The sequence below is a fragment of the Triturus cristatus genome, chromosome 1_2 (genome assembly GCF_964204655.1).
Source record: "Triturus cristatus chromosome 1_2, aTriCri1.1, whole genome shotgun sequence".
Lineage (NCBI taxonomy): Eukaryota > Metazoa > Chordata > Amphibia > Caudata > Salamandridae > Triturus > Triturus cristatus.
In genome coordinates, this window is record NC_140580.1 from 827,128,566 (window position 1) to 827,142,730 (window position 14,165).

A 14,165-nucleotide genomic window follows, 5' to 3' on the forward strand; every position below is an offset into this window, starting at 1 on the left:
TATCCCAAAGCTAATTCATCACTCTAATGTGGATTTATTTGCATTGCGATACCTTTCCGAGTCGTCCTGCAGGGGGCATTGTTTCTATTGCTTCTTCTCCACAGTAGCATGCACGTTATAATCACTTCTATTCATGTACCTATCCCCAAAGGCACTCATCACTTGAGAAGTAAATCCCCTACCCCACCCCTATACGGTCTCAGATATTACCACTCTCAGGAACAGGAGACTGTCGACAATTCCACAGAAAACAACAGACACGTAAATTGAAAATATTTCATACTTTATTCAGATAAAATCATTATCCAACAATTTTCCACAAGAAAATACATTGAAAGTGAATAGAAAGGCCCGAATCAGCACAATGCGTAGTAGCCTCGTACAGACGCCCCTTTCTTTGCACACACTCTCATTTTAAGGACATGCAATGCGCATACAGCGAACCAACCCGTTGGGTTTACTAGGGTCTTTGTGGAACCCCTTACATTTAACCCGCATTTGGACTAAATATGGAAAAAAAGTTTCTCTTAGAAAAAAAGACGTGTTCTTCATTCCTATACAAAACCCCGAAACCGTGTCTTACAGTAAATGACTTAATCATTTAAAAACCTCTCCTACCAACCACATAGGGTTATTTCATATAAATAAATATCTCGACCCATATCTCACACACAGGTGTCTTTTGCACAACTTCTTGCTACAAGTCCATTCTGGTTGCGTGCAAGTCCTTTCTCAGTGTTTACCATGGCCTCCAGACTGGGCTACTGGAGGGCAGAGGTGCGGGCGCGGGCCTAGGCAGAGCCTGAGGGCCGGGGGCACAGGGCCGAGCCTCGGGTCTCCTGCCGCTGGGGTTCAGGCGAAAAACGATCCTGGGGGTGCCGCTGCCCTGCTCGCGGGTGGGGGCCGAGGGGGCGGCGCGCCCTTGGGAGGTGGAGGACAGCTCGGGGCTCCGCTGCAGGTGCTCTATGAGGAGACTTTGGGTGTCCGTGTCTAGCAGGCTGCTCTTGGCGAGGATGCCGCCCATCCTGCCGATGCAGGCCCGGAACCCTTCTCTGTAGCTCTCCGAGGATGCTGAGGGAGGAAAGAACAGGCAGGTTAGAAACAGTGCCTAGAGGGCGCGAGCTTCAAACATCAAAACGTGCCAGGGCAAAAACTGACAGTCTAGATCAGACACAGTCTCTGTGGCCCATGTGAACTAACGTATTTTCCCACAGGCACAAAACAGGGCACGTGCTTTGATACATAAGGCCACTTGTCTACCTAAATCACGAAATAACACATACACAGGCAACGGTTCTATAAAACGTCACTCGTATTTAAGTGTTCGAAATATAAACGGGTTTGCTGATCGGACTGTAGTTCACATTTCTATTTTTGTTTGATTTAATGTTATCTTTTGAAAATGACTTATACTGTGCTGCACATTTGTCAGTGAACTCCCAGTAACTCCTGTCCCCAGAACACTGCCCTTTAGTGCAAAACTCTGTTGTCCGGGGCCCTACAGAAGAGGCCTGCTGCTCTAAAGAGAGTCCTGCGCACCTGGGTTGGGCCCTGCCCTAGAGAGAGCCCTGTCATACAGAGAGACACCCGCTTCTAACGTTTCCCCTACTGTTCTGGGGAGGGTCCTAAGGAGAGGGAGGCAGAAAGACAGAGAGAGATAGAGTTACAGAGAGAGAGATTCAGTGAGACAGGGTGAGCGAAAGAGAAGGAAAGGGCGAGAAAGAGACAGAGAGAGGTTCAGAGAGAGTCAGAGACAGACAGTTAGCCCATGAAAGAGGAGAGAGAAAGACAGAGTCAGACAGACAGAGAGTATGAGACAGACAGGGAGCGAGCGAGAGAGACAGGGACAGCCGTCCTCCCTTTCCAGAGAGAGAGTAAAATCCACGTGCGCGTCTAGACAGCACCCCCAGAGATTCCCTACTCTTCGGGGAGTTTTTGAGCTCGCCTTGTCACCTGGCCCTGCTGGACAGAGAGCCCCGCCTTTGTGCGGACTGGCGCCCCCTTGTGTGGGCAGTGCCTGTGCTCAGAAAAGCCAGTAGGCTTGACTCGCGGGTTAGGCGCTCTGCTTCCAGAAACGAAACACCCCGCCCCTCCCCAAATACGAACTATGCAAAGGTCACACTATGCGGCCTGAGAAATGAGGGGCGACATCTACGGCGTGTGCATTATACGCATCTCTTTTTTTAAATATATATAAAATTCCTTTACTTCATGCACATACGTGAATAATAATGGCATGTATTAATATTTTGAAACAACACAATACGTGTTCAGCCGGGGGAGGAAATGTAAAGACACTCACTTTGTGCGTGGGCGGAGGGAAGATCTTTCAGGAATCTCACGGTCATTTCCAAAATATCAGCTTTTTCCAGCTTGGAGTATCTCGAGCTCTGGGGAGAAAAGCACAAGAAGACGTTACAACTTCATTCGGGATAACCTTTGTTTTAAGGAAAGTGTTACTTAGGCGCGTGCGTCAGTGCCTCTGTCTGTCTGTCTATCTATGATATTCGTAGTAATAACAACTTTGGTATTTTAATGACGTCTAGCATACTTATCTATTTACCCATTAGGACATTTATTGACATCTGTATTGCTTTTTTCAAAGAACAGTCCAATTACACTTCTATCTTTAAAATAATACCTTCCCACATGTTTAATGCATTATATAATGTCCCAGCCTGGACAGTTTGTAGCTGTGGAGTGCTGGTGCCTTGTAACTATACTATTAGCTATTTAACTGCTATGTGCCTGCGGTGCCTTTAGGATGATTACACCTCAGAGCGCCTCGGCACGTTCAGTTTCATCTCACGGCGGAAGGCCAGGCTGGCACACGGTAAAGAGCGCAGCTCTTATTTTCACGAGTCTCACATTTGTCTACATGCACAGCACACAGGGCAACCCGCAGGCCGTGGCCTGAACCATACTGGCATTCTGGGGGAGGAAGGTAGAAAGCACACTTACATCTTTGCCGATCAGGGGCAGGATCAGCGTTTTCAGATGGTTCAGACTTTCATTGATCCGCGCCCGCCGACGCTTCTCCATCAGGGGCTTGAGAGTCTGCGGAGAGAAGAGAGTACCTGGTAAATATGACATCGCGAGCTCTAAGCGCGTGGACAGATCAGAGCGCCCAGAAGGCGGCATGTGCGGATAGGCGCTGGGCCTGAGCTCACCTTTCTCATGTCGCTGCTCTCCGCGCCACGCCTGCCCATCTTGGTGGGGTAGGAAGGCTGGTGAGTGTCAGGCACTGCGAGGTTTGGAGACATGTTCAGTGGTCGCTCAGTGTTTGTTCTGTGTTCGTTCAGTGCTGGCTCACTGTTCGTTCTGTGGTCGGTATTCGCGCAGGGTTCGGTGTTCGCTCAGTGATGAGAGAGAGATTGAATGACTTTCTGGCTCGGCCCGGGCTTTTTATGGAGCAGCCGCGGGTTTGGCTCCGCCCCCTGGCGTCCCTGTGCTAGGGCTGGGCCCGCCCTGACTCCTTCGTTAGCGTCTCCCTATAGGAAGGACAAGAATTACATATCCCATCTGTTCAGGGAATCAATCTATCTATCTATCTATCTATCTATCTATCTATCTATCTATCTATCTATCTATCTATCTATCTATCTATCTATCATCTATCTGTCCGTCCGTCTCTCCGTCTATCTATCTAAGACTTTATTAATACATCCAGATAAACCTTTGAGTATTTATATCCTGAGTTAATATATCTGTATTATTATATTTTACTGATTTCGATTTTAGCTTTAGAATCCTGCATTGACATGTACGTCCATATGCGATATATGTTCAACTAAGAAAAGCGTCTATAGGTTCTGTGCGCACTTTCATGGATGTATATTTTCTATATATCTGACCCCGGAAGAGGTGCGCCCATTGTTCATTTTGGTGAGGTTCATATCTTTTCTGTTGTGATTTTAAACGTGGCCTGGCTGGGTCCTGTTTCACTCGCAGGGTTTCTGGTGTTTTCATCCGTATATAAAGTCGCTCTCGCTGCATATTATAAACCGCTGACAATATGCAAACTTTATAAGCACATATACGATGTGAATCATATGCCCAGATCTTATATGGATTTCTTGATAACGTATGGTATGGATCATATCAATATATACTATTTAGAAGACATACACGTGTAAGATGCGGGGCATGCAAACATGTAAGATATTTATCGTACATCTAAGATGCGGAGCTTGTACACATATAGCCTGTGGATTCCGATATGGCTTATATGGATCGTATACACTGAGAGTGGGTCACATAAATAAGCAGTGGAGGAATCATATGCACATATAACTTTTGGATCAAAGACACATATACGATGAGGGTCATATGTACACTTAAGATGCGGGTGATATACCTATATCACATATGGATCATTCACATATAGTATATGGATCATTTACGCACATGAGATGTGTCTCACTAATGTAGGTGACGTACGCGCATGTTATATTGATCATAAACGTATTTATGCGGATAATATACACATGAGATATGGGCCTTGGGTACGTATAAAATGTGTACCTATGAGTTATGGCAGATATGCGTGTATACGATTTAGATAACACGACCGAATATTGTAGATTGTCTGCGTTTAGAAACGCTGCGTCAATAACGCAAACTAAGTAAATGCCTTCCTAAATTTACGCTCAGAGGACCCCAAAAACTTGTTTGTAACTGGTATCAGATGCCTAAAGGCAATTACGGAAGTTTTTCACAAGTTTCACTCCGGTGCGCTCATGAACTGCGCAGTGGACGAGCCACTAATGACAACAAAGGAGCGCTGTTAATACTTGTAACGGTAAACATCTTCGTTGGCACCTCTGGCATATCCTAGCAGCAGGTGGCCGAGGCTTCAGCTCCAAGCGACCATGGTGTCACCTGCTGCCCCAGTGGCGCTCACAGATGGAGATTACAATGCGCTCGCAGTTGGCAATGCGTCTTTACGCACGGCTCGGAACGCATACAGATAACTAAATAAACAAGTGTATAGGACGCTGGTGTCATTGTGGTGCGTAGAGGCTGATTGAAAAGTACCCAGGACCCCATATTGTAGCTATCTTGGTGACACAGGTGCCTTACAAGATCACTGAAATCTGCTTCAGGGGATTGGCCTCGTCCCTGCCCAAGCCACGCTGTCTGGTGGCAGCACCTGTCTGGAAAGGCAAGGACAAAGGGGCAGGGACAGGCTGCCGGGAGGGGGTGCATGTTGCAACATGGCCACATGCGACACCTGCCCCCCGCCCCGGCCCCCAGGCCCCACTAGAGACAGTGGAAAGCAAAAGATGCCTACGGCTGCCTCGAAAGAGTCAATGCGCACAAAACAACGCGGGCTTTGGCACAGCCTGGAATCTGAAATGGCCACCGCGGATGAGTTTTTCAAAGTATCCCCTTCGCTTATTTAAACTTGTCTGACGCATGATATCAATAAAACACATTGCATTTCATTCTTATTTTGCATGGAAACTCTTCAAGGAATTCGGGAAGTCTTTAAAGACTGTTTTCACGTACATTTTGTTGGTCACTGTTTGTGGCTGTTCCAAAACACACAATTCAGAGCATGGCTGCTGCTTTACTACACAGTGACTTTGTACAAGCCACAACGTGCTACCCCTGTGCTCCTGATTGCGTGCATTTTGTTTGAATTTGAGCTCAGGATTGGCAAAGTGTATTTTTTCTGTATGTTCTGATTTACGCGCGTGTTCGTCAATCACTCCGCTGGCGGGGGCGCGCAGGGTCGCCGCGCCAGCTGTGCGTCCTTTGGCGGGGGCTTATTTCGAGACGCCAAGTTTAGACATCCTCGCTCCCCCACCCCCTCGTGCTGATTGTTCCCATTTCCATTTCAGTTGAGATTTGGTCATTGGAAACTCTTATTGGCGTGGGGGCCCCATCTGCGCCATGTGCGCCCCCGAGGATCACAACACCCCCTTTTTTAGGGCCTCTCTACCTGGCAGCTGCCATTTTGTGTACATGGTTTTTGTTTGGACAGATCTGGAATAATTGTTGACTGGGATAATAGGGACGCCAGCCATTTGATTGGTTGAGAACTCGCCTCACCCCCGTACATCACCAAACAGCCCCCTCCCCTCGAGGATGCAGTTGTGGCCAGTGTATACCATGAAGGCATTATTGGGGATAATGGGCCCCTGTAACTAAGCGCCCAGGGGCACGCGGCTTCCCTAGCACAGATGTACTGCACAACGTGACCAGATTCATCTTTCTATGCATCCAATTGGGGGAGGGGTTCCTATTTGAGTTTTATCTCACACTCGTCCTTAACAGTATATATTTGGTTCCAGGAAGAAGAAAGGATGAATTCCATATATTTCATACGCCACGCACTTGCCTGCAGTCTACTCTTTCTATTAAAAATCTCAGAATGTACTCATTAAGGCTAAAGGTGTGGAAATATATCCACCTCTCACTGAGGTTCAACAATGACCGACGCGCTGCGCCCTTGGCCGAAAAAATCTCTCGATTAACTAAATGGGGCAGTCGAACATCGTTGCGCATAGGACGACCTCGTTCCCGCGCTTGCTAAATGTGGCCTTGTCGTTGCCGTATTTCGTTGCCGATATCTTTAGTCGCTTTGCGAATGCCTTTCAATCAATTTGTAACATACTGTGAATATTGTCATATTTCAACTGTTGTAAAGTCCTGCCTTTGCGCGGAGTCCTGTGCGCTGTCCGAGGCGTCTCCAAGGGTACAGATTGGACCAGCTTGCCGTCCTTGCCAGGAGGGGCGGCGAACAGGATTGATGAGGAGGTAGGATTGTCCCCCGAGACCCCCCTTCCTCCGCCCTTAGAGATTTTCACTCCCTGCCCCCAAATCCCTTCCACTCGTTTTAATGAACGCTTTCTGAAGTTTTGTTTTGTCTTTTGATACATATTTCGGCGTCTAGGCCCCATCTGTGTCTGTCAGGGACACAGGCCCTTTGTTGGTCGATGTGGTGCATGTTTTAGGTGAGGGGTTTCGAGGGCGGGAAGAGAGGGGGTGCGCATTCGAGAGACAGGAGGTAACAAGCGGGCAGCCCTGAGGTAAGGCTTGAACGGGTCCGTTGGTTGATTCGAGAGTTTTGAATTTACGCGCGTTTTTTGTTAACCCAGACGTTTCACTTCGACTCATTCTATATCTTTCTGTTCTCCCTCTCCTGTCCTTCTCTCACTTTCTTTGTCTTTTACCTTTTCATCGGTTCTCTAAATCTTTTTTTTCTCGCTGTTCCCCTTTCTTCTCATTTACATTAGCTCTTTTCATTTATATGCCACTTTTTTCTATCTTTTTCTGCGCTTTGTGCATGACTTTTTCTCTTTTTTCTTTTTCTCTCTATCCTTTTCAGTCTATTATTCTGCCCTCTATCTTCACCCTGTTTCATTTTCACCACCTCTCTCTCTCCCTTTCTCTCTTAGTTCTCTATTTTCTTCTCATTTTCCATGATTTAATGTTTCTCTCTTCTTACTCTTTCTTACCACATCTTTCCATTACCCCTTCTTTTTCATTTCCATCACCCTTTTCTCCATCCTCTCTTTTCTTCTTACTCATGTATTTTCTTGTTTAATTCTCTTTCATCTACACTCTTTCTCTTCGTAGTTCTTTCCCTCATGATTACTCACCCTTTCTCACTTCTCTTTTGTCTCACTTCCCCATTTCGTTCTCTTTCTCTCTTCCTACTATCCTCCATTCTTACTCCCCTCATTCCCATTCTCTCTTTCTCAGTTCGACTTTTCTTGCCTTTCTACTCACCATGCATCCATTCTTTCTATTTTCTCTCTCACCTCATCTTTGTCCTTCCTTCTCAGTTCTCGACATTCTTGCTTTCTGCATCATCTCGTTCCTTGTCATCTCGCTACATTCATTACCCTCCTTCCACTTCTCATCCCTCATTTAATTTTTACTCTTTTATTCTGTCTGTTTCCTTCTTTGCTCGGTTCACTCTATCACCCACACTCTTCCCCTTTCGTGTTCCCTCACACGTTATTAATCACACTTTGGTTTACTACTCTCTTACCTCACTTCACTCATTCGTCCTCTCCCTCTTTTCAAGTACTTTTTTCTTGCTTCCCCTCCTTCCTTCTCATTCTCCTTTTTCTTAACATCTCTTTCTCTCCTCGTCCTTTCTTGCCTTCTCTCCCACTCTACTTTCTTCTTTCTCTCTTTGCCATATCTTTCCTTCTCACTCCCTGACTTTTCTCTCATTAGATCTTTCTTCGTCTTTTCATTCCATTCTCACTTCTACCCCCTTTCCTCTCTTAGTCCTCTATTTTCTTTTCTTCTTGCTCTGTTTCAACTCTCTTTCCTTCTTAGTTCTCATCATTATTTCCATTTCTGTCTTTCTTCATTTTATTTACCCTTCTCCCTCACCCTTTCTGATTTCTCTTTTCTTTTGTTCTGTTTATTCATGTCTTTTATCTGTACTCGTTCTCTCTAGTTGCTTCCTTTTCTCTCTTTCTCCCCCCCCCTCGTCTCATCTCTTTCTTCCTCCACACAGGTCTGCATTAATCTAGTTTAATAGTTTAACTCCAGCCCTTGAATTATGGGAACAGTGCTTATCTGTGAAGTTTCAAAATCGCTGCATAACGATATTTAGTAGATATTTGGGTAGTGGAGGTTCGTAAAATAATTTTTATATAGAAATTATGACTGAATATCTTCATCTTTGTATTATGACTGAATATCTTTCTCTTTGTCTTCCTCTCGTTTCCTGTCTGCAAGTCTCGTATATCTCGTTTTATTTCTCCTTTGTATACTCTTACTTTTCTTCTGACTTCCCTTAATTTTTACACTTTCCCGTCTTTTATCTGTATGTTTAATTTCTCTTTCATTCACCTTCTTTCCACCTTTGTCTTTCTCCCGATATGTATGTCTTTGTTTGCTCACTCTATGAATTCTTCTCTTACTTTTTTCTTACTCTTTCACTTGATTTAACTCTTTGCCTGTCTCGCTTTTACATTTTTTTCTCTTCCACCTGTTGCTTCTCTTTACTCAACTAATTTTGATAGTGAGATGAGCGAAAGGTCCTGGCTTAACATCCTCATTGAGAGATTCTTCTCTTCTTTTCCTTTCACTGTCTTTCTCAACTTTTTTCACCTTTTCTGTCTCAATCTCTCAAATCTTTTTAGTTGCCTTTAGACTCTCATTCACCGACTCCCTCGTGTCCTTTTCTCTCTTTTTTCCCTCTCCTCTCATTCTTTCTCTGTAGGCCACCTCTTTCTTTCACCACCTCTCTTCCACACTGTCCTTTTCTCAGTTTATCTTTTTCTCTCTTTCCTTGCCACGCTCTCTCTTTCTGTATGTATTCCTCTCTCTTTTCCCCTGCCTCGTTTCCTGTTTCCATATCTTTTTTTCTGTCTCTGCCCACCCTTCTCTCTTAATCTCTGCCTAAATCTTTCTATTTCACCCTTACTCTACCCTTCTCTCGGCCTTTTTTTTCTTTACTCCCCTCTCTCTCTCTCTAGTCCCTTCCCTTCTCATCCCCTCACTTCCTATCTCCTTCTCCCCACTCCTCCACGGTTTGCAAATTCACCTTCTCTTTTTTCACCTCTCTTCCCCTTTCACCTTCTCTATTGATCTTTCAATCAATCGGTCACTCTCACTCACTCTCTACCTATGTCTCCCATCCTCTCTTTCCCACTCCCTTGTTTCTTTTACCTCTCTCGGTATATGTACTTCTCTTTCTCTTTCCCTCGCTGCCTTTGTCTTGCTCTTTTGATGTTTGTCTCCATTCTTCTCTCTGATCTCTTTTGTTTTCCATCTCTCTCCTTGTCTGACTCTTTTTTCACTTGTTGTTTTTCTGTCTCACACTACACTCTCTCTCTCTTTCTCGCTCTCTCTCCCTTTTCCCCTTTCTATCTCTCCCCTCTCACCATTTCTGCCTTGTCCTTAATTGGGTTCTTTCCCTCGCTGCCTTTCTCTCTTTTTGTTTTCCTCTGTCTCACTGACTTATATTTTCACCCTCTCTCTCTTCCCTCCTCTGCCTGTTTCTTTCTCTCACACTCTTTCTTCAGTGCATCCTCACCTATCTCTTCAACTCCCCAATCTCTTCCCCTCTATCAATTTCTCCATGTCTCCCAGTCTCCCTTTCTTTATCTTTCTCCTTCTCTGTCTGCTTCCTCTCTATTGTTCTCTCAATCTATCTCTCACTCTCACCCACTCTCTACCTGCCTCTGTTTGTCCCCCCTTCTCTCTCAGGGTCTCTCGCCCACCCGTCTCCCTTTCTTTCATCTCTCGCTCTGCAATTCTCTGGGTCACTGTCTTCTCATCTCTGTCTCTTTCTTTCTCTAAAGCTCTCTTTTGCTCTCCATCTCGCTCCTTGTCTGACTCTTCTTTCACTCTTTGTTTTTGTGTCTCTCACTACTCTCTCTCTCTCTCTCTCTCTCTCTCTTTCTTGCTCTCTCTCTCTCTCTTATCCACTCTCTATCTCTCCCCCTCTCACCATTTCTGCCTTGTTCTTTATTGGGTTCTTTGCCTCGCTGCCTTTCTCTCTTTTTGTTTTCCTCTGTCTCACTGACATATATTTTCACCCTTTCTCTCTTCCCTCCTCTGCCTGTTTCTTTCTCTCTCACTCTTTCTCCTATGCATCTTCACCTGTCTCTCCAACAACCTAGTCCCTTTTCTCTACTTTTCGGTTTCCCTGTCTCACTTTTTTTTGTGTCTGTCTCTGTCGCTCTCTCTCTCTCTCTATCTCTCCTTCATTGTTTCTGCTGCTCTCTCTTTTTTCTCTTGCCCTAACTCCCTCCTTGTATCTCACTCTTTTGATCTTTGTCTCTATTCTTCCGTTTGCTCTCTCTCCCTCTCTCTCATTCCTTTTTGCTCCTTGCTTGTCATTCTCTCACTCACACCCTTTTTTCTCTCTATCTCTCCTTCTCTGTCTTATTCTCAATCTTGGCCTTTTTCTCTCCGCCTTTCACTCTATTTTTATTTCTCTATCGCACTCTCATATTGTCTCTGCTTCTCTTTCTCTCTACCTCTCTCTTCCTCTCTCTCTCTCTCTCTGGCCATGCCTTTCTTCATTTCTTTCTACCACTCCCAATCTCCCTCTCACTTACTTTCTTTCCCCTCTCATTGCCTGCCCCTTTCTCTCCCTCTCACTCTTTCTTCTGTGCATCCTCACCTATCTCGTCAACTCCCCAATCTCTTCCCCTCTATCAATTTCTCTAAGTCTCCCTTTCTTTATCTGTCTCCTTCTCTGTCTGCTTCCACTCTAGTGTTCTCTCAATCTATTTCTCTCTCTCACTCACTCTCGACCTTCCTCTGTTTGTCCCCCCTTCTCTCTCAGTGCCTCTCTCCCACCTGTCTCCCTTTCTTTCATCTCTGTATGCAATTCTCTGGGTCACTGTCTTCTCATCTCTGTCTCTTTCTTTCTCTAAAGCTCTCTTTTGCTCACCATCTCTCACCTTGTCTGACTCTTTTTTCACTCTTTGTGTTTCTGTCTCTCACTCCCTCTCTCTCTCTTTCTCGCTCTCTCTCTCTTATACCCTCTCACTAGTTCTGCCTTGTTCTTAATTTTGTTCTTTCCCTCGCTGCCTTTCTCTTTTTTTATTTTTCTCTGTCTCACTGACATATATTTTTTCCCCTCTCTCCCTCTTCTCTCCTCTGCCTGTTTCTTTCTTTCTCACTCTTTCTCCTATGCATCTTCACCTGTCTCTCCAACAACCCAATCCCTTTCTCTCTATTTCTCGGTCTCCCTGTCTCACTTTTTTATCTGTGTCCATCTCTCTCTCTCTCTCTCTCTCTTCTTCATTGTTTCTGCCACTCTCTCTTTTTTCTCTTGCCCTAACTCCCTGCTTGTATCTCACTCTTTTGATTTTTGTCTCTATTCTTCCTCTCTCCCCCTCTCTCTCATTTCATTTTTGCTCATTGCTTGTCATTCTCTCACTCAAACCCTTTTTTTTCTCTCGCTATCTCTCCGTCTTAGTGTCAATCTTGGTCTTTATCTCTCCGCCTTTCACTCTGTTTCTCTATCGCACTTTAAAATTGTCTCTGCTTCTCTCTCTCTCTCGCTCTCTTCCTCTCTCTCTCTGTCTCGCCATGCCTCAATTAATTTCTTTCTACAACTCCCAATCTCCCTCTCACTTACTTTCTTTTTCCTCTCTGTTATTCTCTCAATCTATCTCTCACTCTCACCCACTCTCTACCTGCCTCTGCTTGTCCCCCTTCTCTCTCAGTGTCTCTCGCCCACCCGTCTCCCTTTCTTTCATCTCTCTCTCTGGGATTCTCTGGGTCACTATCTCCTCATCTCTGTCTCTTTCTTTCTCTAAAGCTCTCTTTTGTTATCTCACAGGCTCTCTCTGCCTATCTCTGTCATACTCTCTTTTTCTCTCCCTCACTCTTTTCCTTTCTCTCACGATAGCTCTTTCTGGCTCTATTCCTCTCTCTCGCCCTTTGTTTCTATTTCTATTTCTCTCTCTCTTCTTTTCTCTCTCTCTTGCTCCTTCCCTTTGTCTCGCTCTTTTGATTTTTGTTTCTATTCCTCCCTTTACTCTCCTTCCTTCTCTCTCTCACTCATTTTTGCTCTTTGATTGCCTTTCTCTCACTCAAGCTCTCTCTCTCTCTCTCTCTCTCTCTCCCACCATCTCTGTCTTGTACCCAATCTCGATATTTCTCTCTGGATTTCTTTTTTCCTATTTCTCTATCACATTCTCATATTGTCTCTGCTTCTCTCTCTCTCTGTCTCACCATGTCTCTCTTCATTTCTTTCTGCCACTCCCCATCTCCCTCTCACTTAGTTTCTTTTACCCTCTCTCTGCCTGTCACTTTCTCTCCTACTCTTTCTTCTGTGCATCCTCACCTATCTCTTCAACTCCCCAGTCTCTTTCCTTCTCTCTGTTTCTCTATGTCTCCCTTTCTTTATCTGTCTTCTTCTCTTCCTGTTTCCTCTCTATTGCTCTCTCAATCTATCCCTCACTATCTAAGTGCCTTTCTTTGCCCCCCCCCTTCTCTCTTGGTGCTTCTTTCCCACCTGTCTCCCTTTCTTTTATCTCTCTCTGCATTTCTCTGGCTCACTGTCCACTCAGCTCAGTCTCTTTCTTTCTCTCTTTCCCTTTCTCTCTCTTTCTTTAATGGTCTCTTTTGTTATCTCATAGGCTCTGTGTACCTATCTCTCTCATTCTACCTCCCTTAGTCTTTCCTCTCTCTCCCTCTAGGTCGTTCTGATTCTATTTCTCTCTCTTGCACATTGTTTTTGTTTCTATCTCCCTCTCCTCTCTCTCCATAGCTTCTTTCCTTTGTCTTGCTCTTTAGATTTGTTTTGTTCCTCCCTTCACTCTCCTTCCCCATCTCTCACTCCTTTTAACTCTTTTCTTTCTCTCACTCAACCCTTCTTTCTCTCTCCTTCCATCTCTGTTTTGTACCCAATCACGGTCGTTCTCGCTGACATTTTCTATTCCTATTTCTCTATCACACTCTCATATTGTCTATGCTTCTCTCTCTCTCTCTCTCTCTCTCTCTCTCTCTCTCTCTCTCGCTCTCTCACCATACCTCTCTTCATTTCTTTTTACCACTCCCCCTCTCCCTCTTGCTTAGTTTCTTTTCCACTCTCTCTGTCTGTCCCTTTCTCTCTCCCTCTTTCTTCTGTGTATCCTCACCTATCTCTTCAAGTCCCCCGTCTCTTTCCATCTTTCTATTTCTTTAAGTCTCCCTTTCTTTATCTCTTTTCATTCTCTCTCTGCTTCCTCTCTATTGCTATCTCAATCTCTCTCTCACTCACTCTCTACCTGCCTCTCTTTGTCCCCCCTTCTCTCTCTCTGTCTATCTCCCACCTGTCTCCCTTTTTTCATCTCTAGCTGCAATTCTCTGGGTCAGTGCCTCGTCATCTCAGTCTCTTTCTTTCGCCAAAGCTCTCTTTTGAATCTCATAGGCTCTGTCTGCCTATCTCTCTCGTCCTCTCTTTCTCACTCCCTAACTCTTTTCCTTTCTCTCACTATAGGTCTTTCTGTTTCTATTCCTCTCTCTCACCCTTTGTTTCTGTTTTTATCTCTCTCTCTCTCCTTTTCTCTCTCCCTACCTCCTTCACATTGTCTTGCGCTTTTGATTTTGGTCTCTATTCCTCCCTTTACCCTCCTTTCTTCTCGCTCTCACTCCTTTTCGCTCTTTGTTTGTCTTTCTCTCAATCAACCCCCCTCTCTCTCCAGCTCTGTCTTGTACCCAATCTCAGTCTTTCGCTCTGCCTT

At 45.1% G+C, this 14,165-nt stretch overlaps 1 protein-coding gene across 1 annotated transcript; it reads right to left on the reverse strand.

The window, feature by feature from the left end:
* Positions 1-266: 266 nt before the first annotated feature.
* On the reverse strand, positions 267-3,380 carry HES2 (hes family bHLH transcription factor 2). Its single transcript, XM_085615184.1, has 4 exons — positions 3,171-3,380; positions 2,962-3,057; positions 2,303-2,390; positions 267-1,071 (listed from the first exon to the last, which is right to left on the reverse strand). Exons 1-4 carry the CDS (start codon positions 3,261-3,263, stop codon positions 740-742), a joined length of 609 nt encoding a protein of 202 aa, XP_085471310.1. The 5' UTR covers positions 3,264-3,380; the 3' UTR covers positions 267-739.
* Positions 3,381-14,165: the final 10,785 nt, after the last annotated feature.

What these genes read in the sequence shown, in the direction of transcription:
- HES2 (XM_085615184.1), bottom strand. Translation starts at nt 3,263, where the DNA reads ATGTCTCCAAACCTCGCAGTGCCTGACACTCACCAGCCTTCCTACCCC. An exon ending in TGCCCCTGATCGGCAAAGAT is followed by an intron (nt 2,391 to 2,961) that starts GTAAGTGTGCTT and finishes TTTTCTCCCCAG; the next exon opens with AGCTCGAGATACTCCAAGCT. An exon ending in TCCCTCCGCCCACGCACAAA is followed by an intron (nt 1,072 to 2,302) that starts GTGAGTGTCTTT and finishes TTCCTCCCTCAG; the next exon opens with CATCCTCGGAGAGCTACAGA.